The sequence below is a fragment of the Culex pipiens genome, chromosome 2 (assembly GCF_016801865.2).
Source record: "Culex pipiens pallens isolate TS chromosome 2, TS_CPP_V2, whole genome shotgun sequence".
Taxonomy (NCBI): Eukaryota; Metazoa; Arthropoda; class Insecta; order Diptera; family Culicidae; genus Culex; species Culex pipiens.
This window is the reverse complement of record NC_068938.1, coordinates 214,503,959-214,530,213: the sequence shown is the minus strand read 5'-3', so window position 1 is coordinate 214,530,213 and position 26,255 is coordinate 214,503,959. Positions and strand designations below refer to the sequence as shown.

At 38.1% G+C, this 26,255-nt stretch overlaps 1 protein-coding gene across 6 annotated transcripts; it reads left to right on the top strand.

Annotated features, from left to right (window-relative positions):
• On the top strand, positions 1-26,209 carry LOC120428645 (1-acylglycerol-3-phosphate O-acyltransferase Pnpla3-like). Of its 6 annotated transcripts, XR_005607153.2 has the most exons (10): positions 1-306; positions 6,013-6,465; positions 21,843-22,075; positions 22,151-22,800; positions 22,968-23,201; positions 23,428-23,533; positions 23,698-23,991; positions 24,122-24,355; positions 24,875-25,000; positions 25,069-25,165. XR_005607153.2 is itself a non-coding variant. In XM_039593689.2 (9 exons), the coding sequence occupies exons 2-9, from the start codon at positions 6,294-6,296 to the stop codon at positions 25,111-25,113; spliced, it is 1,968 nt and encodes a 655-aa protein (XP_039449623.1). In that variant the 5' UTR covers positions 2-306; positions 6,013-6,293; the 3' UTR covers positions 25,114-25,165. The 6 variants fall into 6 exon arrangements, 5 of the variants coding, with proteins under 5 accessions (XP_039449625.1, XP_039449623.1, XP_039449621.1 ...); XM_039593689.2 differs by lacking the exon at positions 24,875-25,000 and having other exon boundaries at positions 2-306; XM_039593687.2 differs by lacking the exon at positions 24,875-25,000 and having other exon boundaries at positions 5-306; positions 24,122-24,254; positions 25,069-26,209.
• Positions 26,210-26,255: the final 46 nt, after the last annotated feature.

Below are 26,255 nucleotides of genomic sequence, written 5' to 3'. Positions count from 1 at the left end.
AGCCGTTGTACGCGTAGCAAGCAAAAACTGCACACTCTCTTGAAAAAGCAGCCTGATACACGCCCGTTCTCTCCGAGTGTGGAGTGGGGATGAAAAAAGAAAGAAAGGAAAATATTGTGTGTTTTTTTTTTCGAGTAAAAGTATAGAGTGACTGCGTACGGCGTCGTGTAGTGGTAACTTTCGGACAGTGATAACTTTTTCACGTGTTGGTGCGGTAGAACTAAAATAAAGGTCACGTTTGAGGCCCGTTTTGTTTTGGGGTCGATTTGTAGAGTGCTAATTCTGCCTGAACTTCCGCATTTCGAGGTAGGTACACCTTAAAGTTGGGGTATTTCTGTCAAATGATGAAGGAGATACAACGGTAAACAGTAGGCTATGCAATAGTAAGGAATTCTTGTTAGATACAGGATGGTAATGTAAGCGCAGTAGGTCAGTGGTGGCAGGCGACGATGTCTGGCGTTGCCATGACGACATACTCGGTTCAGACCTTTAAACTGCATTCATCAGAGTAGGGTTTACCTAACGGAAAACGGGGTTATCGAGCTCGGGGTGGCAAGTGAGTAATGTTTCCGATGCATCACAATTGGAAAGGGTTGCCAGAGAAAAAGTGTAGCAACTTTGCAATTTTAACTAGTTTTCAGCATTTTAAAGTTTGTTTTTAAATAAAAAAGGCAAAATACTTACCTTTTACAATCGATAGCAGACATCTGGCAACACTGCCATCAGATTTATTTAGAAGCAACACTGGCTTTATAGCGGCACGATAAAGTGTACACAATGCGTGTGTGCGAGGTGCGAACGATGATAACCAAAACCGTTGAGAAGAGGGTGTGGAGAGGGAAGGAAGAGAGAGGAAATCAGCAGATGTTGTGTTTTCGTCTGTGCCTCATTCGCATCGCTCGCGGAACGTTTTAAAAGGTTTTACTTGTATTTTTGTGCAGATTTCCTTGCCTTACGACTTTGCTGTTAATAATTATTTATTGACGACCAACTTATTGCTACATTCCTCAAAATCAGCAACTAGAACGACTAAAACAAAACCTTCAAGCGGAAATTAGCCGATCCTAATCAGTTTTAGCGGTGTGCACATGTGTTTGCAAATAATTTATTTTTCGAAAGTGTACGAAAACAACAAGTGCCGTTTTGTTTCAGTGTTGGTGTCAAGCTCGCACATTGCTTGATAGCTTCGCACACACTCGTAAAAGTTCGCATGTGATATGCATGTCGTGTCAACAATCTAGAGCACATCGCGAGAGCTAGGCAAGGTTTTTAGAAGCAGAGAAACGGCACAAACAAAATAAAAAAATCTGACCAGAGCGATTTGATGGTCACTATCACTGTCAGTTTTCATGGTGGTGTTTGCGTGTTAATTGTTTTGGCAAATTATTAATTATATATATATATATATTTTTTATTATTTGTAAGCTATAAATTGCAAAGACTTTACCAACTTTCAAAACCAACAAAGCAATGTCCTTCAATAACTATTCCACTATAGTGATAAAGAAATAAAGGCCTCTCCATTGACAAACGTTTCGATTATCGGCAAGCCAACTCACGCTTGGTTGCTGTTATTGTCTTTTAATTCATAAGGGTTTCACGCTAGCGGGCGATTTTTCTGTGTTGTGGTTGACTGGCGATCAAACTCACACCGCTGTCTATCAACTCTGTTCGGCGAGGAAGATGACTAAATCGACAAGATTGTTTTCCAGCAGCAGTTTACTGTAGCAGTATGGTGCGCAGCTTGATTCGGTTTGTGGATAGGGGATGCTGGGGAGTAAAAACAAAGTTTGACGTATTTTCAAACCCAGAGTATATTTTTTAAAGGGTCCTGTTAACCATTGTGTTTCATATGTTTATACCACTTTTTAAAAACAAAAGTTTTATGAAACATAGGGAAAAAGTGAAAAAAATCAATTTTATGCCCTTTGGAAACGTTAGTCTTTATTTCAAAATATTTAAAATATTTTTTTCGAAGGGATCCAAAAATTTCTCAAATGTTTCATTTTTGAACATTGAAAATACAGTGTACTCTCTCGTTGTAGATATTGAAGGGACTATCGAGAGCGGGAGGTATAAAATTATAGAACGGAAAATCAATGCATGCTACTTGAAGGGACTGAAAAATAAAGGGACAGCGGGAGCAATATTGAAATCGAGATCATTAGTTTCTGAAATATTGGTACTAGAAAATAAAAAGCTGTTGGGATGAGACTTAAAAAACTAAAATTTTCTTGTTCCATTTTCTTTTATTTGCTGTATATCAGCAACCAGAGGTCCAATTTCAATGTCTCTTATTGGAAACTTCCAAAAAACTTGAAAAATAAAAAACTTGATTTTTTAGTTAAAATAAAACATTGAGAGGCTATATCTTAAAACGGCGCACCCTATCAAATAATCTGTATGGTACCAGCCTATTGCAAATTTGATTTTACATTAAAAACTAATTTTTTTTTTCTCAAAAATCAGAACGCGGTAGTAAAATCTTTGTCCATACTTTTCTATAGTTCAAAAGTTGCGGTTTTTGTCAAAAAAAAAAATCAAAATAATTCATTTTTTTTTGTGTGACAAAGGTGTATAAAAAGTCGGCATTTTTTTCCATGTATCATTTTTTTCTGAATAGTCCTAATCAAAACCAACAAATTTGCCGAAGACAAAAAAACGATCAGAAAATTCCATTAAAATTACAGATTTTTGAATATTTACATACCATTTTTGTATGGATAGCTTCAAAAATTGTATGGAGTCAATTACACAAAATAGCTAATTTGGTCATAGGTATAAGGCCCCCAAAAGTTTGAGCTAAATAATAATAAATTGTTGTAAATAGTTATACAAATTTCAGTCATACAAATTTCAATCATACAAATTTTAGCAATTTTGTATGACCCAATCGCACCCCCAGCCCAGACCCAATGTCACCCCTGATTACGGTAGTCACATTTTTTTTTAAATCTAGCCGATTGACAAAACTCAAAAAAATGTACCAGTATTATGCATTTTTATTTTTTTTTGGTATGAAATTATTTATGGTTTTGTGAAATTGGCAAGAATTATCTATATATTTAATTCCTGGAATTTTAGAAAAATTCTCGAAAAATGATTCAGTAAAACGGGGTGACATTGAAAGGCTTGATTTTTTTTTCAAAATGAAAAAAAAAGAATTTAACGCGAATGGAATGGAACGGAATCATACTGAGTTTGGTAGTGTTCAAAATACCTCAAAAAGTAGTTTTCAACAAAAAAATATTTTGCGGGCCACAATTTCAATATTTCAATTTAAAAAACTGGAAAAAAGCATTTTACACCAGTACAGTTGAAGATTTGACGTAAAAAAATGTTTTTGCTAAAAAAAGCTTTTTGCGGTTTTGTACATTGAAAATTCACTAAAATTCAAATGATTTTGAGAAATAATCAAAACATGCTTAAAATGATTGTTAACGCTGAGGAATGCATTCTTAATTAATTTCTGTTGAGTGCACTTAATTTTCCAATAAAAAATTTAATTGAAATTTTTGAATAAAATTTTTCGCTCCCTTGATTTTTCGAGTCGATTGTGAAGGGATGGGGAGGAAGGGAGGGGATCTTTAAATAAAATTTGTACCATCTTTGAAATAAATAAAATTAGATGCAATATTCATTAAATTTGTTCAAGAATGTTTTTTTTAAGAATTGTAAACTTTTAACAAATTTTAATTTTTTTATTTATCGTATCGTAACATTTAAAATTCTCGAGTTTTTTTTGAAAAGATCCTATAATTGTGTTTCATATGTTTAAAGGACCTAATAAAAAAAAACTCTAGAATTAAAGCAAATTAATTAAAAATTTGAAAATATTATGCTACTTCGCTTGGAGATGATGATTTTAGAGGGTGCGGGACATTTCGCCGAATGGACATTTCGCCAAATTAAAAAAACGGTTTGAGAATACTTCTGTGAGTTTTTGCATTCTTTCAAACATGAATCGTTCTTTGTTATAGCTTTTGGTAATTTTGGTGTTTTTATATTTTTGTTTACCGTCATCTGGGGCGAATCGGGACTACAGTCTGAATAGGGACAGCAGTGTTTACATTTTGTTGGTCTGAGTCTGTTCTATCTGAAACCAACCAGAAAAATCAAAACATTGTGCTCTAACATGGTTAAAACTGATGTCCCAATTCGCCCCATGTGTCCCAATTCGCCCCAGTTGACGGTACCTTTAATTTTAATCTTTTTTTTTTAATTCGGTGAAATGTCCATTCGGCGAAACGTACCAGATCCATTTGGAAACGGATTTGGAAGACGGGAAGTGTTGATACTCAAATTTTAAAAGAGGACTTTAAATTGAAATTGCAATTAAAACTGTTAAATTCTATGCAACTATTTTTTGTGATGAAAAATAAGAAATTGTAACCGAAGCATAAGAAACCGCAACCCTTCCCCAATCAACCCTATCCCTAGACCCGATGACAACAGCTGAAACCGCCTCCGTCTCCGCAGTCGTCGGTCAGCAGCTAATCACACTGTGAGTCGAAGCCGTCATCAATCTCGCCGCGCCGACATCGGCTCATCCAACGAAACTCACTCAACTCGACTGTGTGAGAGAGAAACAGACAACTCCGCACAACGTCACATCGTGAATCAGTATAAAACGAGCCCGTCTGGCCAGCGCGCACTTTCAGTTCAGTTCCAGCTGGTCAAGCGGTCGGACCACCTCTTCCTTTCCATTTCTGTACGCTCGAAACGATCGCTACTCCGGCTTCGGTTTCGCGCACAATCTCGGTCCGTGAGGGGATTTTTTTGTTGTAAATTTCGATTCCAAAGAGGAAGAACGCACTTTCTTTGTTCAGCTGATCGAGGCGGTTCAGTGAAGTTTAGAAAAAGGGAGAGATTTTACGAAAAAAACAGAATAAAGTGTTTGTTCCAGCTTCAGCCAATAAGAAGGTGAAAAGTGCTGAGAGAACTTAATATTTTGGGACGCCGAAGTTCTAGGTTTGTGTAAACAGTTTGTTGAAAAATACTTGGGTTGTGTTTATGGTGCGGTGCCGACGATGGGCGCTTTCAAGTGTTGAGAATAATAAAGCGATTCATTTGCTGGAGCTTGTGTTTATGTCAGCAAGATGCAAACAGAATTTGGAATAGTGCTTGAGTTTAATTTTAAAGCAAAACAGTTATACAAAACAACTGTCATAGTTATGCTACCTCAGCAAATGGGAGTAAACGCAATTTTTTTCGGAAATTTATTTTGAAATTTTGAAACTTTGCGGGTATTTTTCCTATGACTAAAATGAGCAATTTACATCATCAGTTTGTCCATGCAAGTCTTCATACAATTTTTGAATCATTAATGCGGCCAGGCCTACTGCGTTGTATTAACCGCAGAGAGAATTCTGTGAACGGATCACATTTCACAGAATCTACAAGGGAGGAAGGATGCGTGGACATACCACACTAATCGCTCCTGATTGATAACAAATTTCAATTTACATCCTAAAAATGATTTATTTTTTGATTTATCAAAATTTTAAATAAAGGAATTTTGAATGTTTTTTTTGCCATATATATATATATATATATATAAATATATATATATATATATATATATATATATATATATATATATATATATATAATATATATATATATATATATATATATATATATATATATATATATATGGTGAACGATGATTATCTACTACTTTTAACAAAAATATACATAACACATTGTTTTTATAAAATAAAATAAATAAAAGGTGAATGCTGAAGTAACTTATTTCATTTGTTTTTTTGTAAATGAACCAATTATAGAAGCCAAGATATATTTTACGAAATCATATTTTTAAATATGTTTAAAGAGGCAAATTCAACCAAAAATTTAAACAAAATTATCTCATGAGAAACATCATTCCACAGTTCTACAGCGATCGGTGGTAGATTAGCCTACCAATTAAACCCTCATAAAACTAATCTTTACGACCAACAAATGCATCTTAACGTACCTTTTTCTCTCTTTCTTACTTTTTTCTTCCAGGAAAATCATGTAAACAGTTTGGACCTCTTCCATCGTGCGTCAAGTGATTTAACTCGTTGAGAAGAAAAACAAAAAGCAGAAGTTATTTACAGAAAAACAACTATTAAACTCGTCAAGCTACCGCAACAGACGGCCGTTCTATCGTGTGTGTGTGTGCTTTTTTTGTGTTTGTTTTAAGTGAAGTTTTATTTATCAAACAACGAAATAAAGAGGAAAAAAATCGATTTCGTAGAAGTGCCAAAGTTTGAAAGGTTTTAATCAAGAAAAAAAGTGTGGATTAAATGGCGACCAAGATGAACCTGTCCTTTGCCGGGTGCGGCTTCCTGGGAATCTACCACGTCGGGGTGGCCGTTTGCTTCAAGAAGTATGCCCCACACTTGCTGCTGCACCGGATTAGTGGTGCTTCGGCCGGGGCCCTGGCCGCTTGCTGTTTGCTGTGCGATATGCCGTTGGGTAAGTTTTTAAGGTCTTTTTTTATAATTTCATGAATTTATTGTAAACATTTACATTTTGATGGTTTCTCATTCAAAATTTCATGCTGAATTTGTTGTAAACTCAGAACAAAGAAACTGTGTACGTGACTGGACAACTTATTCAAGACTTTTTTTTTTCCTCAAAAATCCGTTCTGGTTCACCTCCTGTTCTATGTTTCGGTTCTCTTTTGGACAAGGTAGCCGAAATAGTTACCTGCTACCGAGAGTTCGTTCTGTAATTACACCCCCAGGCCACCTGAGTTCCCTTTTGCTTTTGTGGTCGGCACAGTTTTGGGTAACGAGGAAATGATGCCATTAGGGGCTAGAAGGTGAAAAGAGAGGCTCGTCTGATTACATTTTCACTGTTACAGTGCGGTGGAAAAAAGTTTAGACACTTTTGGTTGACTTTTGAATTGAAATGCTGCGCATTTGAATTAGAGGTCAACGTTTACGCAAATTGATTATCAAAAACTTCGTCCCATTTTCCGGCGAATCAACTCAGTGATATTGAGTTACGTATTTTGTCCGGAGGGTCAACGGGCGGGAACATGAAATAATCTCTTCTCACAACTTACTCTTTATAGGAGTAAGGAGCAGATAACCTTGGGTCGTTCCATTCACGTTTTATGATGGGGAGGCCTCCTTGCAATTATTCCGGACGCCGTTTTTTTGCGACTCGATTTTTTACACTTATGCTGCTGGTATTGTCTGGTGATTACTGGAAAGAAAGAGGATGTTTATGTTTTTGTTTATTCATTTACTATTGCGTAACGAATGGCGGGATATGTTTTTTTTAGGTAAATTTAGGGAAACAAGAAAAGTGCTCGTAAATATTGAACTCTCTCGATCCAAAAATTTACTGAACATTTAAAATCAGTCTTTTTTATTCAAAAACATTAAATAGTAAAGGGTGATTCACATGAATTTAAAGCATATTTGCAGCACCCGGATTGGACAAATTTCATATTTTTCCCGAAGCCATATTTATCCGAATTTACAACAAACACCATTTGAAAATTTATTTAATATCATTTAGGTACTCACAATTTGTGGCAAACTTAAGAGATCTTCAAAATCTATCTCTTATTCAAAAGGTGATTTGAGTACATTAGCTAAACAATATCGAATGTTATTATTTTGAACCCAGAAGCACAGAAAAAAATTAAAATGGTCAAAAATAAAAAGCAAAAAAAAAATTAATCCACTGTGGGCACTAAGACGAAGGCACTAAATCAGAGGAACAAAGAAATATGTTCAAATTGTCAAAAAACATCAGGAAACCTTATTTTGAGTCTGATTGCGATGTGCGATCAAATCAAATCAGAAGAGAATGGAACTATGTTAAAATGGTTAAAAATTACAAGAAAATATTGTTTTAAATCCAATTAGTGCACTTATGTGATGGCACTGCAGTAAAAAAAACTTACTTACCCTATTTAATATGAAAATAAGTGAAAACAAGTTAAAATTATTGGAAAAAAATATTTTTTGCAATTCCGTCGTGAAACTGCTTACTTTTCCTGTCATTCTCTTGCAAAAAAGGGCTTACTTTTCTCTACCTAGAACTGCTATCGAAAAGTAACATCTTACAATATTTTTATGTTATGAACGGTGAATTCACTTAGCACTTGGATGTTCAACATCAAATTCCATTCAAAAAGCGTTTTTTCGGAATTACAAAAAACTTGTTTTTTCAGCACTCGTCGTATTATTAAGAAATTTTCATTTGAGGGCGATACTTAAACTCAATCAATGGCACTAAATTATAGCAGTTTGAAATTTAATTTAAAAAACTGAAAATTAAAAGAAAAAACATTTTCGGTAAAATGCCTGTACTCAATTGATGGTAGTAAATAATTGATATAATTTGCTTAAACATTGGTTAATTGTGTGTTCAAATGATTTTCCCTTTTTATACTAATATTGGTATTGCAGTCTGTTGTTTTCTTTGATATAAATTTGTAAAGAGATTTATATCGTAAACTTAATCGTGGACACTACATCTGAAAAATAGGTTACTAAACAGCACTTAATTGGCACTAAATTTTGACAGGTTTTTCAAAACAGTGACATGTGTGATCTGGCTTGCTTTTGAAACTTTTGTATGGCAATTATCGAAATATAAAGGCACTTAATCAGAAATAAAGAGTTCTAATTAGCACGAAAACCGCTCTAAATTATGACCTATTGGTTTGTCTGTATTTAAAACCTTGATATGGTGATTTGTATGAAAAATATATGGTCACTGCATCTGCAATATAGGGCACTAAATAGCACTAAATTAGCATTTAATTTTGACCTAATGGTTTGTTTTTGTTCTAAAAATTTTGTTTGGCGGTTTGTGTGGAAAATTATAAAATCTGAAATAAAGGGCACTAAATATCACTAAATTTCAAATAATAGGTTTTCCAAAATGTCGACATGTGTTATCTGGTTTGTTTTTAAAATTTTTGTATGAGGATTAGTAAAGAAATTTTTATGGGCAGTAAATCTTAATATCAGGCATAAAATAGCACAAAATCAGAACAAAATCAGCACTGTATGTTGACCCATTGGTTTGGTTTTGGTCTTTATAAATTTTGTTGGGTGATTTGTATGGAAATTATGTGGGCACTAAATCTTACATATAGGGCACCAAATAGCTGCTAATGAGCACTAAACTTTAATCTACTCTTTTTTAAATGATGACTTGTTTAATCTGGTTTGTATAGATGAATGAAATCGACATAAAATTTAAAAATAAGCAATAAATTGCTCTTTTTTATAAAACCCTGTGATCTATACTGAAAACAACTTGAAAAAAAATAAGTACCATGAGGCTCCATATTCCATAATATTGACTTCAAAAATCGTGGAGACGCATGGTAATCTTAAATCACCTGATTTTTCAATCATTTCTTCAAGCTGCAAAAACGATATCAGTCGCTGACGATACCATTTAGATTGCAAATCCTGGTGAATTTTCGCTTTATCAGCAAAGTAAACAATGAAATTTTCGTTATCTTAAAACAGGCATGACCGCGTGAAGATAACAGCCAAACTTTTTTTTATTCAATACAACGGTGGATAGGTCACTTTCGTAGATAAGCAATTTCACCTCACTGGCTGACTTCATCCTCTGGGTCCAAAGTTTGAAGAAATGCTGCAAAGTGCATCCCACGATCACTTGTTTCGCGAATGCACACATGTTAAATGCGGAATGTTAGTCATGATTTGTGTTTTTTTTTGCTCTGCTGATTGCTTGAAGCAATCAACGTCATTTATCAGCACACGCCAATTAAATCCCGCCACCTGCGCTTCCCCGGTTGACGAGCTGTGGACGGCCAAAGTCCAGCGGGATTTGCGTAGAATCCCTCTCGCGCGTATCATTGTCTGGAGTTAAGGCGGATGAGGTGAACTTTGTACTTTCGAGTTGTGCTCTCGGATCTTCCCGAATAAACTTGTTATAGGTAAAGATAATCGATTTGGGTCACTTCAAGGGAAGTGCTGTTGACTTTGATAGGGCAGTGTCAACACACGCGACCTGGAAGTCGTCTCGCGGCAGCGGCAGTCACGGTGACGCCGCACAACGGTGGTCTCTCCCTTGGAGGGCTTCCTCGTGGCTCGGCGTGGCCAAGGGCACGTTGTGGGCCTTGCTGGGGAGCCGTGAACTGCGTAATGCATGTTATGTGCTTATAAATATTCAAGAACAATGTTTAAAGAAGCTTGAATTTCAAATAAACCCTTTTGAATTGTTGATCTCGACCAGATGTCCAGATTGTCAACAGTTGACTTCTGTGACGGCGGCCTCGTTATCAGCTTTTACGAGGTGTTCCACGAAGTCAGAGAATAGACTTAAACCTATAGGGAAAAGGAAATCAATAATGGGTTCATTCGAGCTTTCTTTGTTCGATTGGGATCTCAGCGCAACCTTTTTCTTAATGGATTCATTTGAGGCGGAGATCTAATAATATGGATGAGCGACTAAATCTGTGTCAACAAATTGACTTTTAGATGAATGGATGTAGGATTGATCCAGGTGACGAAATGGACATTGGACGAATAATAAATCTTAGAAATGCTTTATTAATTGAAGTCCAACCATGAGTTGCTTCAAACTGCGTTATCAACGCAAAACAACAATACAAGAATTGAGTCGATTGCGCAAAACAATAACATTCGGAGTTTTTCCCGCGTTGATAAGCTCGTTCAAATGCCGCATTAGTGACGTGTGGCAGTTATTCCCACCCGTAATGAACGCGTTAATTCCCGTTGAAATTTGAAGTGATTTATCACTTGATTTGGGCGAGACGCCATTTTTTTTGGCACTGATAAGAATATTTCTGCTAATTACATAAACTTTGATAAATGATTTCGCGGAAGACGCACATGGAACGCATTGTCAGACGAGCCCATTTTGCGTTTTTTTTCTGTTATCGCGAGTGATAAACTCAGCGATAAGGTGGTAATGGAATGTCACAAGGCCATTTTAGCGATTTGTCATGATAATGAACGATTAGTGATTCAGAAATTAATTTTATTGTTTTTATTTTTATTAACAAAACATTAATCCATATATTTTTAAATCATCCAAATAAATTACTCATTTCAGTCACTTTGGTCTTTTAGGTCCATGGTCATATTAGTCATTTAGGTCCTTTTGGTCATTTAGGTCATTTAGGTCATTTTGGCTATTTTGGTCATTTAGGTCATTCAGGTAATCTAGGTCATTAAGGTAATTTTGATCATTTTGGCCATTTTGATAATTTTGGTAATTTTGATAATTTTGGCCATTTTGGTAATTTTGGCCATTTTGGACATTTGGTAATTTTGGTAATTTTGGTCATTTTGGTCATTTTGATCATTTTGGTCATTTTGGTCATTTTGGTCATTTTGGTCATTTTGGTCATTTTGTTCATTTTGGTCATTTTGGTCATTTTGGTCATTTTGGTAATTTTGGTCATTTTGGTCATTTTGTTCATTTTGGTCATTTTGTTCATTTTGGTCATTTTGGTCATTTTGGTCATTTTGGTCATTTTGGTCATTTTGGTCATTTTGGTCATTTTGGTCATTTTGGTCATTTTGGTCATTTTGGTCATTTTTGTCATTTTGGTCATTTTGGTCATTTTGTTCATTTTGGTCATTTTGGTCATTTTGGTAATTTTGGTCATTTTGGTAATTTTCGTCATTTTGATCATTTTGGTCACTTTGGTAATTTGGTCATTTTGGTCATTTAGGTCATTCAGGTAATCTAGGTCATTAAGGTAATTTTTGGTCATTTTGGTCATTTTGATCGTTTTGGTCATTTTGGTCATATTGGTCATTTTGGTCATTGTGGCCATTTTGGTCATTTTGGTCATTTGTCATTTCGGTCATATTGATCATTTTGGTAATTTGGGTAATTTGGTCGTTTTGGCCATTTTGGTCATTTTGGTCATAATGGTAATTTTGGTCATTTTGGTCATTTAGGTCATTTTGTTCATTTTGGTAATTTTGGTAATTTTGGTAATTTTGGTCATTTTGATCATTTTGGTCATTTTGGTCATTTTGGTAATTTGGTAATTTTTGTCATTTTGGTCATTTTGGTCATTTCAGTCATTTTGATAATTTTGCTCATTTTAATAATTTGGTCATTTTGGCCATTTTGGTCATTTTGGTCGTTTTGATCATTTTGATCATTTTGATCATTTTGATCATTTTGATCATTTTGATCATTTTAATCATTTTGATCATTTTGATCATTTTGATCATTTTGATCATTTTGATCATTTTGATCATTTTGATCATTTTGATCATTTTGATCATTTTGATCATTTTGATCATTTTGATCATTTTGATCATTTTGATCATTTTGATCATTTTGATCATTTTGATCATTTTGATCATTTTGATCATTTTGATCATTTTGATCATTTTGATCATTTTGATCATTTTGATCATTTTGATCATTTTGATCATTTTGGTCATTTTGGTCATTTTGGTCATTTTGGTCATTTTGGTCATTTTGGTCATTTTGATCATTTTGGTCATTTTGATCATTTTGGTCATTTTGGTCATTTTGGTAATTTGGTCATTTTGGTCATTTTGGTCATTTTGGTCATTTTGGTCATTTTGGTCATTTTGGTCATTTTGATCATTTTGATCATTTTGATCATTTTGATCATTTTGATCATTTTGATCATTTTGATCATTTTGATCATTTTGATCATTTTGATCATTTTGATCATTTTGATCATTTTGATCATTTTGATCATTTTGATCATTTTGATCATTTTGATCATTTTGATCATTTTGATCATTTTGATCATTTTGATCATTTTGATCATTTTGATCATTTTGATCATTTTGATCATTTTGATCATTTTGATCATTTTGATCATTTTGACCATTTTGATCATTTTGATCATTTTGATCATTTTGATCATTTTGATCATTTTGATCATTTTGATCATTTTGATCATTTTGATCATTTTGATCATTTTGATCATTTTGATCATTTTGATCATTTTGATCATTTTGATCATTTTGATAATTTTGGTCATTTTGGTCATTTTAGTCATTTTGGTCATTTTGGTCATTTTGGTCATTTCTGATATTTTTAGTCTCCAATAGTTTGAAGAGTTCCATGCTTGAATTTTAGTTCACAGCTCTAATTGATGACGCAAACCGGCGCAAACCTCGTGTGGCCATCACCGTCTTATCAATTCCCCTAGCTCAAAACTAAAGTGGCTCGTCCGCCGCTCATTTTGACAATTCAGCAATAACACCGATGAGAGAGCTCCAACCTCCATCGTACGATCCTGGATTCCTTCTCGCCATCGGCTGCTCTAATCACACACTGATTGGGTGTGACCTCTGGCGTGCTAAATTTAAACTATGCTGGGGACTGACTGACTACTTTCCTGAAGCAGATAACCTTTTCCCCTACCCCGTTGCGAGCAGGTCATCAATGAATCGCGCGATTCACAAGATGAAACAATTAGAAAATCTGTCCAGTCGATGTCGGAGCGAAAAAAAGGGCCAACCTTATCGCGTCGCGTTGCCCTGGTGATTGGTGGGGTGACTCCAACTGGGTCTAGACCACTTGAGAGGAACTAGTTTGAAGAGCCACCCTAAGGCGGCGCGATCGCGCGTTACACGCGACTTGGTTGTAAACAACCCTCTTCTGTTCTGACGTCAAAGCACGCTACTCCTCTAATGTTCTACTTATCACCGGAGGAGAGGGTACGCCGTAACTGTAAACATCTCCCGGCTAATTGTGTGACCGCAATCGTCACGACTGACAGTGTAACGTTAGTGACCTTTCGGCGGTAATCCTTGTTGCTGGTTGAGAACGATGATGACTAGGTCACATGGCTCTCTTAACGACGACTTCCTGGGTAATAAACAACCCCTTAAAAAAAGTGAGAGCCGCGATATCTAGCCTACCCTAAAGCTAAGGTCGACTACCTCACCCGCGGTTATCATACTGTTTTTCGAACAACAACAACCCACGAAGGTAGTTGAACACCTTGAACGCATATCTACCGCCTCCCCCACACGAAGCCCTTTGCAGTCTGACGTCACACGTCAGACCACCGCCACGCGGAACGTGTCGCGGGCCAGATATCAGCTGCGAAGACACGTGGCTGTCGTGTCGCGACGACTTGGCTTGATTGACTTAAAGTAATATGTTGTCAACTCGACTGAAACAAGTCGTGGCGTGGCAACGTGAAGTTGTGCAATTTGTGCAGGGGAGAGTACGATCTTTGGAGACATCTGTCTGTCCCGTTTTTTGAGATCACACTTGTTTGGGCACGGGGTTGTTTGTGGTTGAAGGGTTTGCTTTCGGATGATCTGGTTCTTGGAGGCTTGGCTAAGACAATTTTTTTTAACGCAAAAATAGAAATTCATAAAAAATCTTCAGATGAATATGTATGATATTTGGACATTTCAAAAGACTTTTGTTTTATCTGAATTCTCTACCAAATATGCTTTTTTAAAATTGCAATTTTTATATTTTTTATTCAAATTTGGCAGGTGTCCATACAAAAATGTGTTGTTAAAAATCAAAATCTGTGTCTTTTGAATGAATTTTTTTATCGATTTGGTGTCTTCGGAAAAGTTTCAGGTATAAATAAGAACGACATCAATTTGAAAATATACATACAATCTTTCTTTTGATATTTGAAAACTCTTTTTGTAACAAAAAGTTGATTTCCAAAACAAAGCTTTTTTTTATTTTTTTGAGTATTTTCAGGAACTAAGCAAAACATCTGTGTTATTTTTTTAAATATGATTTTTCTATATTTTTTTTAAATTTTGTTGAAAGAAGCAGAAAAATCATCATTTTTTTACGTTAAAAATCAGACCCTAATAAGTACTTTTAAAGTTCCCGAGATTTCGGTGGTAAAAAAGAGGTCTAATTGGAAAGCACTAAGAAGGTCTCCTTTGATCAGTTTTTTCAGTCTCAGAAACCAAAGGCTTAATAGTTCCAAAAAGCAAAATTTAAAGGAATTTTCTTAAATAACATCTCGAAATAATTATTTTTCGAAAATCGGCAATTATAGGAACCAGCGAAGGAATACTCATCATCAAAAGAAAATCTCTAGACGATCATCAAGAGAAAAATCCGAAGGGAGCATGGCTCTCCTCTCTCGCGCACGAAAGATCGGTAAAAAGAATCTAAAAAAATCATCATCTTGATTATTCAGCGGAACATCTTTTTCACTACTACACTTGCAAGTGTAACTTCACACGTCGAAAAATGACCTGTCATATTTTGTAGATGGGCAATGTGTGTAAACAAAGTGAAATAAATATTATTAAGTGGTGCTGACAAGGAAATTCACAAAAAATCATCAGCAGATTGATTTTCTTGGAGAATTTTGGGAGCGATTCTCTTTGGCGTGATTTGCCTCCTTTCTCTTTCGCGGGTGGAGAATGTTCGCAAGCGAAGTTGATTTTTTTTTGCGATTATTCCATCCCTGATGGGAACTATTTAAAATAATTAAAACTGTGACAATTTTTCAAAATAACTTTCAAAAATGGCTATTACTTGAAAATGGTACACAATATCAATATTTCACTTAAGAACTTTTTGAATGCAAGATTGATTTTATTTTAAAAGATGGCATTTCATGTTTTTAAGGCGAAACAAGAAGTGTTTTTTTCGGAATCAATTTTTAATTACTTTTGGAGAACAATTCGAACAACTTCTTCGATTATTATATAATCAGGTTCACATACAATATAAGAAGTTGAGTTAAGCACTTCAAAACTAATTGTAAAACATAGATTTCTGTTAAATATAAAAAGTTTCGTTAGCGGATGGTTCGAACAAATAATAATTTATTTTTAGATTGTTATTTTTACGGTAAGCGGTCAGCACCCTCCAGACTCAATCTCACCCCTGATGACGGTACTTCCCTTAAAACACATGAAATTTCACTTTTTTTCTTCAGTACATTAAATTCGTCCCATGATTACATTTTTTTCATTCGTTAAAATCTGCAATAAAACATTGTTGAAAAATATATTCTAATGGATTGCCTGATTTGCATGCATTTCAATGATGCATAAGTGGAGGCTTGTAAAAATATCAAACTTCTCCCTTCTCGCGTTCTTTTATTGCGCTTTCCTGAGAGAACCAAATAATCTTTGATGAGAGCGAAACAAAAGAATCATCGACGGCTAAAAGAGGAGGAGTGATAAAAAGTGGAAACCTTTGCTGGGAATCACGAGACAAAAGAAGAGATCTCACGAGCTACAGTGACAGTATCTGATACTCTCTGATATTGTGGGCTAGGAATCATGAAATGATAGTTTTTTTCTATCACTCATTTACTACAGAGATTTTTAAAACATCATTACTGCAATATTTCAGGAAATATTTGCATGTTTTCTATTAATTTATGAATGTATTTTTTTTTCATCGTGTATTTCAAATTTTTTTGCATGAAATATTTTTTATTCTTTCGCGGTATGTACATATTTTTATTTTTTTTACTGATTTCGAATACTGTAGCAATTTGACTGTTAAAAAAATTAAACATGGCAAAACTTATTTATATCCGTTTACACGCGTTCGATTGAGTATTTTGAATATGTTTTTTATAATGATTTTGTTACTGATTTTTTTTAACCTTATTAAACCTATTTTAGCGAACTGTTTTAAGGGGAGTTTAGAACTTTTTAAAAAATGTAGAAGTTTTAAGACGAAAAACGAAAAAAAACAATTTTGTACAAATTTTGACTTAACAAGAGTGTAAAATATTGTTCGGATTTCGAATTCAATTTACTTTATGCATTTTAAAGTTTCTTAAAACTAATGAAATGAAAATTTTGAAAAAAAATCTAGGTTACTTTAATAAAGGTGTTATGCGCCATAGATTTCCCTATGTTAATATGACCATTTGGAAAATAACTTTATTTTTGTCCTATAGTTTTGATATTTTGTGAAATTGAAAAAAAAACTTCTTAAATCGTCTTACGGTATAATTTTGGACAGAAATTAAAAAAAAAAATATTTTTGAATTCTCGATTCTCAAAATTTAAAATCTGGCCAACTTGACGCTAAATATCGTTACTTCAGCTAGACTCATGGAATTTAATTATTTTAATTGGAAATTATATTTAATGGACTTTTTGAAGAATTGAATAATATCGGTATATTTTTAAAATAAATAAAAAAACGGAAAATATCAAAAAGCATCAAACCGGTTCAAAAAAGAGTAAAATTTGTGTTTTCATCCACGTCCATAAATAAAAATCACGGCCAAGCAGCCAATCTTTTGCAATCCCAATTTCTTCACCGATCAATTTTCTCAACGACGCTCTTGACCTCCACTTGTGGCGCCGACACGAGAAAAAAGCAAGAACTCGTGCAATTCCGAATTGCTCAGGTTTCATTGCCTATGTTAAACCCGCATGTCAGCTGGCTGGGGGTTGCCCAATTAAGGCGACAAATTTTAATTACCTGCCTCCGACAACGAAAAAGTCAGTGACACCTGCCCTCACACATTTTTTTCTGCAAGTGACACAACGGCCGGCTGTCACTTGCTTTTTGTTTTGAAATTAAGTCGTCAGTATGGACAAAAAAAAAAAGAGTTTAAGCCATTTACTACCTAGATGGTGGCGACGCCGATTTCGCTTGCATAATGCATTTTTGTGTTTAAAATGCAACAGGTTGTTAGTAGTTGTGGTGCATTCGTTTGACCAACTCAGCTTAAACGAAAAGAGAGGAACTGAGCAAAGAGAGCAAAAAAATGAAAGTTACACCCTTAACTACCGCTCGAGTAAATATGTAACGAATTAGTCGCGAGGAACAATTGAACTCACGTGTCTACAATGTATCTTGGAATGTGCAACTATTTCACCAACACCAACTGAACAGCCGGCGTAACACCACACAAGGCAAGGTCAAAAATCCAGCTCGTACTTTTGGTTCAGTGTAATGGTGGGCGCGCGCGCGCGCGCGAAAACAGGCAATTAAAGTGCAATCGCTTTGCGAAAAATGTAAACAAAAACAAGTTCAAGATTAAGGGTTCCGTGAGGTGGCATCATCGTTAAGGAGTGGCGTAGTAAAAGCTGGGTGGGCAGAGTTTGTTTTGGAAATAAGCGGTATTACTCATTCATGAAATCAAAACTGTTTTCGCGGCAAGATTTGTTGAAGCGAGATTAAATGAGGTTCTGGAAAGTTTTTCCACTTGGAGACACGTGTAGAGAATGATGCAAGCAACTTTGTTAGTTTTTTTTCGACCATCCAAACATCAAAACTTTTGTAACTACAAAATAATTTGATTTCCAGACAAAAGTAGTAGTTTCAGAAGAAGGTATACCCACCTAAAGGAACGTTGAGGTCATAAGAAAAGTTGTAGCCCTAACAGAATCTGCAGTTTTCAGACAAGTTGTAGTCTTGAGACAATTTATAGTCTTGAAACAAGTTGTAGTCTTGAGACAAGTTGTAGTCTTTAGACACGTCGTAGTCTTGAAATGAGTTGTAGTCTTGAGACAAGTTGTAGTCTTGAGACAAGTTGTAGTCTTTTGACAAGTTGTAGTATTGAGACAAGTTGTAGTCTTGAGACAAGTTGTAGTCTTTAGACACGTCGTAGTCTTCAAATGAGTTGTAGTCTTGTGACAAGTTGTAGTCTTTTGACAAGTTGCAGTCTTGGGACAAGTTGCAGTCTTGAGACATTTTGTAGTCTTAGGACAAGTTGTAGTCTTGGGACAAGTTGTAGTCTTGGGACAAGTTGTAATCTTGGGACAAGTTGTCGTCTTGAGACAAGTTGTAGTCTTGAGACAAGTTGTAGTATTGAGACAAGTTGTAGTCTTGAGACAAGTTGCAGTCTTGAGACAAATTGTAGTCTTGAGACAAGTTGTAGTGTTGAGACAAGTTGTAGTATTGAGACAAGTTGTAGTCTTGAGACAAGTTGTAGTCTTGAGACAAGTTGCAGTCTTGAGACAGGTTGTAGTCTTGAGACAAGTTGTAGTCTTGAGACAAGTTGTAGTCCTGAGACAAGTTGTAGTCTTGAGACAAGTTGTAGTCTTGAAATGAGTTGTAGTCTTGAGACAAGTTGTAGTCTTAAGACAAGTTGCAGTCGTGGGACAAGTTGCAGTCTTGAGACAAATTGTAGTATTGAGACAAGTTGTAGTATTGAGACAAGTTGTAGTATTGAGACAAGTTGTAGTCTTGAGACAAGTTGTAGTTTTGAGACAAGTTGTAGTCTTGAGACAAGTTGTAGTCTTGAGGCAAGTTGTAGTCTTGAGACAAGTTGTAGCCTTGAGACAAGTTGTAGTCTTGAAAAAAGTTGTAGCGTTGAGACAAGTTGCAGTCGTGAGACAAGTTGTAGTGATGAGACAAGTTGTAGTCTTGAGACAAGTTGTAGTCTTGGGACAAGTTGTAGTCTTGAGACAAGTTGTAGTCTTGAGACAAGTTGCAGTCTTGAGACAGGTTGTAGTCTTGAGACAAGTTGTAGTCTTGAGACAAGTTGTAGTCCTGAGACAAGTTGTAGTCTTGAGACAAGTTGTAGTCTTGAAATGAGTTGTAGTCTTGAGACAAGTTGTAGTCTTAAGACAAGTTGCAGTCGTGGGACAAGTTGCAGTCTTGAGACAAATTGTAGTATTGAGACAAGTTGTAGTATTGAAACAAGTTGTAGTCTTGAGACAAGTTGTAGTCTTTAGACACGTCGTAGTCTTGAAATGAGTTGTAGTCTTGTGACAAGTTGTAGTCTTTTGACAAGTTGCAGTCTTGGGACAAGTTGCAGTCTTGAGACATTTTGTAGTCTTAGGACAAGTTGTAGTCTTGAGACAAGTTGTAGTCTTGGGACAAGTTGTAATCTTGAGACAAGTTGTCGTCTTGAGACAAGTTGTAGTCTTGAGACAAGTTGTAGTATTGAGACAAGTTGTAGTCTTGAGACAAGTTGCAGTCTTGAGACGAATTGTAGTCTTGAGACAAGTTGTAGTGTTGAGACAAGTTGTAGTATTGAGACAAGTTGTAGTCTTGAGACAAGTTGTAGTCTTGAGACAAGTTGTAGTCTTGAGACAGGTTGTAGTCTTGAGACAAGTTGTAGTCTTGAGACAAGTTGTAGTCTTGAGACAAGTTGTAGTCTTGAGACAAGTTGTAGTCTTGAAATGAGTTGTAGTCTTGAGACAAGTTGTAGTCTTAAGACAAGTTGCAGTCGTGGGACAAGTTGCAGTCTTGAGACAAGTTGTAGTATTGAGACAAGTTGTAGTATTGAGACAAGTTGTAGCGTTGAGACAAGTTGTAGTCTTGAGACAAGTTGTAGTGATGAGACAAGTTGTAGTCTTGAGACAAGTTGTAGACTTGATACAAGTTGTAGTCTTGAGACATGTTGATGTCTTGAAAAAAGTTGTATTTTCAAATCATTTGTCATCAAAAGGGAGGTGAAGTCTAAAGTCAACCTGCTATTTGAAAACAAGGCAAGATACATTAAGACAAATCAAGTTTTGACATACCATATCCGAACAGCAACAAGTCCAACCTTTTTCAAAAACAACATATTTCCGGCACCCTCATAACTAGGAATGTCGTCATATCGCCATGAACTTATTTCCGTCCTTCCCGAAGTTCGGCGAACATTCGAGAACGTAAACACCCAAAAGGGCTCGTCTACGCATGTTGTTTATCTGTACAGACGACAACAACAACCGACCCGACCCGAGCAGGAAATTCTCGTTGACCTCGAAACGTGCCTCCCTGTCCCAAAACCTCAAATAAAGTGCGCATTTAGATTTGCCAGCACGCACAAATGCGTGCGTTGGCCTACGCGCATATTTCTAGTCGTTCGGAGTCTCGTTCGGCAAATGCCCTTAGAAAAGCCGAACATTGCCGAACGCGCCGGGACGGGCCTCCAAAAACTTGTCTCTCGCTCTCGTTGGCTCGATTCCCCTCTATTTTTAGAGTGGTTCAAATTTTTTCTCTTCTTCTTCATTTTTGGACGGGCCCTTTTCCCTTTGTCATGTGTGTTATGCTGACTTTTCGGTTGGTCTATGTTTAGAGCATCAAGTATTTGTCTATGTATTAGAGAGACGAGTATGTCAAAGTCAAATTCGTTAGACACCAATACCAACCAGGAAAAGATCGTACGATGTTGTTTTGCTACACACTTTGTTTGAGCTATGTTGAAATCCTCGTCGGTTTCGGGGCTTATGTTGGGAAATATGCTGCATTTATGCTCTAGCGGTTCACTTTTTGGAGGCTCGTCAGAGAAAAAGGTGTGTCGTGTGACGTCACAAGCCCTATATTGGGAGCTTTCCCACGCGTGATTGATGACTGAGATTTAAATAAAATAAGGTATTATTTCCTTTCACGAGAGATTTTTATTGGATTGATTATGTAATTTAAGTTGACACCTCAAAGTCATCAAAAGCAAATCTTGACTCAATTTACGACACCTGTTAGTTTAGATCAGGTAGTTGAATGGAATTTTCCACTGTTTACAATAACTCTCTGGTGTTAAAAAGCATTTCGCATTGCAAATTTTTACCAATCTTATTGGGCGTCTTCTAACTAAGAAATAGCGTTCAAGCTTTCCGATAAGAAATCAGAACTGATCTATCTCAATGTTAACTTCACGAACCTAGACTGAAAGCTTCTTTGGTGCACAGAAAACAAAAAAAAAATTATCGTGGAAAGTTGAACTCACGAAAAAGTTATTTCTGTTTTCTGTGAGTGCCTTAATGTTAAATTTTTGACAGGTTGACAGATTTGTACTTACCAGATTTTATCGACGATCACAGCTTTTATGTACTTACCAGAAAACAATTTCATCAACAACACATCACTTTCAACAGCATTTTGCCCCTAGGGCCTCACCTTTGACGTCCGTAATCGAGAAGTCACTTTTTAAATCCGGCGTTTTCTTGCTCTCTTTTTAGGTGAAATGACGTCGGACTTTTTCCGCGTGGTCAACGAAGCCCGCAGCCACTCGCTGGGTCCGTTCAGCCCGCGCTTCAACATCCAAACGTGCCTGCTCGAGGGCCTCCAGAAGTTCCTGCCGGCCGATGCCCACGAGCGCGTCAACGGCAAGCTGCACATCTCGCTGACGCGCGTGTACGACGGCAAGAACGTCATCGTGTCACAGTTCCACAGCCGCGAGGATTTGCTGCAGGTAAGTGGGGACGCGAACCTCCGCGCCGTTCTAGTACTGTCGGGTTTGGTTACAGCGGTACGTCTTTTTTTTCAGGCTTTGCTGTGCGCTTGTTTCATTCCGGTGTTTTCGGGGATTTTGCCGCCACGGTTTCACGGTGTGCGGTACATGGACGGAGCATTTTCGGATAATCTGCCGACGCTGGACGAGAATACGGTGACGGTTAGTCCGTTCTGCGGCGAGTCGGACATTTGCCCGCGCGACAACAGCTCGCAGATGTTCCACGTGAACTGGGCGAATACGAGCATTGAGTTGTCCAAGCAGAACATGAACCGGTTTGGACGGATTTTGTTCCCGCCGCGGCCGGAGATTCTGTCCTCGTTCTGCCAGCAGGGATTCGACGATGCGTTGAACTTTTTGCACCGGAACAATCTGATCAGCTGTACGCGGTGCTTGTCGGTGCAGTCGACGTTCTGCGTGTCGGAACAGCCGAAACAGTTGGAGGAACAGCTGCTGGAGGAGTACGATCCGGAGTGTAGCGAGTGCAAGGACTGTAACGAGCACCGACAGAACGCGCTGGACGGGAGTATGCCCGACACGGTGTTGACCGTGTTCCAGACGGCGGTCGATCAAGCCAACAAAGGACTGATGAACTGGGTGTTCAAACACCGAGGGGCACGGCTGTTGAAGGCGCTCTCCCTACCGGCCACACTTCCCGCGGACATCGTTTGCGCCACCCTAACCAAGTGAGTATTCGTATTGTTCGTAGAGTTCTTTGTGTACATAGAAGCCATACGTGTCTCTTTGGTTGGCGAAGGGTTAGTCCAAATTTTGTGTCCTTCTTCACCCCCCTCAAACTCTGTGTCCCAAGTAGTTGCTAGTAACGTTACTAACCTCGAACCCCGAAACCCAGCGGCGTCGGCACGGACATTGAGCGGCGCCAGTTTCAGTACAAAGTGCTGGGCAACATAATCTGTCCGGCGACGTCCCCTTCCACGGAACCGATGAACCCTTCCTGTCAGAAATGTCTCGCTCGAAGACTGCGTGCCCTGTCCAGTGGTTCCGGCACGGTTCAAATACGGTTGAACGATCAGGAGGCACGCGAGCTCGTCCCGATGGTACGCTCGCTCGAAACACGGCTGAAACGGTAAGGACGGAAGCCTTCTAGACGGTGTGTTCCCTCCTCTGTGCCGTGTTGATCTGTCCGCAGTGTGTTGTCTCTTAGGTCCGGTGGGACTGTGGTGGTGGTAACTCTTATAACAACAGGGGTTTTTTGGTTCATTGGGATCGTACGGTGTACATATATTCCATCGAGATTGCGGCAGCTGACCGTCAACGGGAGATCCTAACTCGATTGTTCTGCTCTCTTCCAGACTGATGGTAGCAACTCCGACGATCGGAAGCGGGCTGTGGTCGGTGAGCAAGTTCGCGCTGAAGACGCTGAACGCGATGTTGATCAGGGTGCGACGGGGTCAGCAGGTACCGCTCACTACAATCATTACCACTGAAATGTAGCAAGATACTAATGCCAAACCATTAACTTCTCTCACCCGCGCGCTCGCATTACCATCCTTGCTTGATCACACAAATTCACGCACACGACCTACTCCATGATCACACACACACAAAACCTTCACGCACAGATCGCCGCTAAAATCCAGTGCACGATGGCGTACACGGAGTACACGACCGGCCAGGGCGGTGCCCAGCTGGTGTCGCGCCGGGTCAGCACTCGGGCGGCCGGCGGATCGCTTTTGGACGTCCGGGTCGACAACGGATCGGACCTGGTGGCGGTGGTGACGCACGGCGAGCATGACCGGAATCGCGGCGAAGGCGGTGAAGATCACCCGGACTACGACACGTTCGACAACGTGCTGCAAGCCACGTCCCACCACGACTCGATGTACGCGTACTTTTACATGGATGACAACCAGAAGGTAAGTGCGCTGGGTCAAACCTCGACCCCGTTAAATAACCCCACGGGCTGAAAGGGTGATATCCCGGTTGTGTGTTTGTGGTTGTTGTTGTTGTCGCTGTTGTGGATCTAATCAAAGCGTTTCGGCACAGGTCAAGGTGACGGAAATCTTCGACATGACGGACGACGGCAATCCGGCGTTGCAGACGGCCCAGGAGCGCGAGCTGAACCAGCAGCTGGAGTTCGACAACGATGACTGGGAATCGACGGCCACAACACAGCCAGGTACGCCGGGCTCCTCGTCGTCGGATGAGGATGAGATGTTGATGGATGTGGATCGGGTGCTCGGAGAGCACAGTTGGGTTTCGCCGTTGAGTCCGCAGTGTGTATGTCCCAAAGCGCCATCCTTCCTGGGTGGAGACACTTTCATGCTTGCATGCGGTTTTCTGTAGATGGTCGCTCGAGGTTTCTGTAGCTAGCTAACATCCGGTTTATTCCAGCTGTCGTTCGAAACTTTCTTTAGACGAACTATAACCTACAGTTTAGTCAAATTTTAAAGATTCTATCGACAGTTGGAATACAACTTGACAGAATGACAGATTGACAGTATGACAGATTGACAGTATGACAAATTGACAGATTGACAGATTGACAGTATGACAGATTGAGTACTTACCTAAACCAGAATCAGCACCAAGAACTTTCGAATGTGTTTGCTGAAGGAACTACTTTCTTTTTTAAGTCCGTATTTGAGAAGCCGTTGCTTAGTAACGTTAGTTCAACAATCCGGATATTCTTGTTCATGACTTCGTAGAAATAATGTAAAGTAGCTGCTAACAACTGCCTACGCGTAGACTGAGCTAGTGGACTCTTGATCCGTCAACTCACCGGCTCTACTCTTGCAGATTCTAATCTACAATCTACGGGTCGCAACTTATAACCAAATCAATGCCGCCGGTCTACAGCCGATTGAAAATTAAACCGGCCTACTTTGTTCACTAATACTAACACCACTGCATGTTGTCCATAATGTTTGTTAGCCTAATTCAGCTAAATATCCCAAGATTTTATCTAACCTTTCAAATTCCCCCCCTTTCAGACTTCCTCTACGCCGACTCGTACCACAGTGGCGGCGACGAAATGATCGACCTGGACGAGCTGATTGCGGATCCGTGCCTTTACCTCAACAGTAACCACCAGAACTTTCCCCACTATCACCAGCAGCAGTTCCGGCACCACCACCACCATCACCAGCAGCTCACCGACGGTTGTCTGCAGACGCATCACCACCACCACGTGCAGATCGAGGAGTTACCCGCGGACGATGCGTATCTCCAGCCGGAAGCTGACCAACAGCAGGCCCTGCTTTCGGAAGCGGCTGCACGGTTGCTAGGCAAGGCACCCGCTTCGGCCTACTCGATTGTGGAAATGTAATTGAGTGTGTGTGTGTGCGTGACGGATGCGCGTGTGCGTGTGTTTGTGTGCAGTTTTGTGGCAGAGCCAACCATGATGATATTTTACAATCAACAGGAACTTTGTAGTTACCATAGCGTGCGCGAGCGTGTGATCGAATGTTTTGTTTTTGGTGTGATTTTTTTATTAAGGAAGAAAGCGTGAGCAATTCGAAAAGGGAAAAATGTGTTCTTTATCCAAAAAGCGAAACAAAGTTTTAATCGACTTATCGAAAATAAATATCCCCATTGAAAATGACATTTTTTATCCCCCCTCCCCCAAACTTGCAAATATATCCCGTAGCCTTTAAGTAAACTATCAGTTTTTTAAACCGTATTTGATTTTAGCAAACTGAATGTGATGATATCGAAACAAAAAACAAAAACAAAAAAATGCAAGCAAAGCTCCACGCAAAACGAGGCGGAAAGCTTTTCATGGCTGTGCAATCGGAAAAAGTTTTCTGCGTTCGAAGTCGGGGCTAAGTTGTAACGGATACCAATATACAAGTTATACAAAACAATAATAAACTCACAGAATAGTTAGCGACTAAGCGAATCGAGGCTTCAAACTTGGAAATTGTGGTAGAATGCGAGAGTTTTATTAATTCGTACAGTGCAGACGCGATCTAGTTGTCTCTAATTGTTTATTGCGTGCTTTGCACGATCCAGCTTTCGCACTCTTCAAGTGGCTTTTATTTAATGGCGTTAGTATGTAAAAAAGGAAGACGTATATCGTAACGGAAGCTCCTATATTTATACACTATTTTAATAGGCTAATAAAAGAGATAACATATAACAAACAAAACTGATTCAGTTTTGTGGCTAACAAAACAAT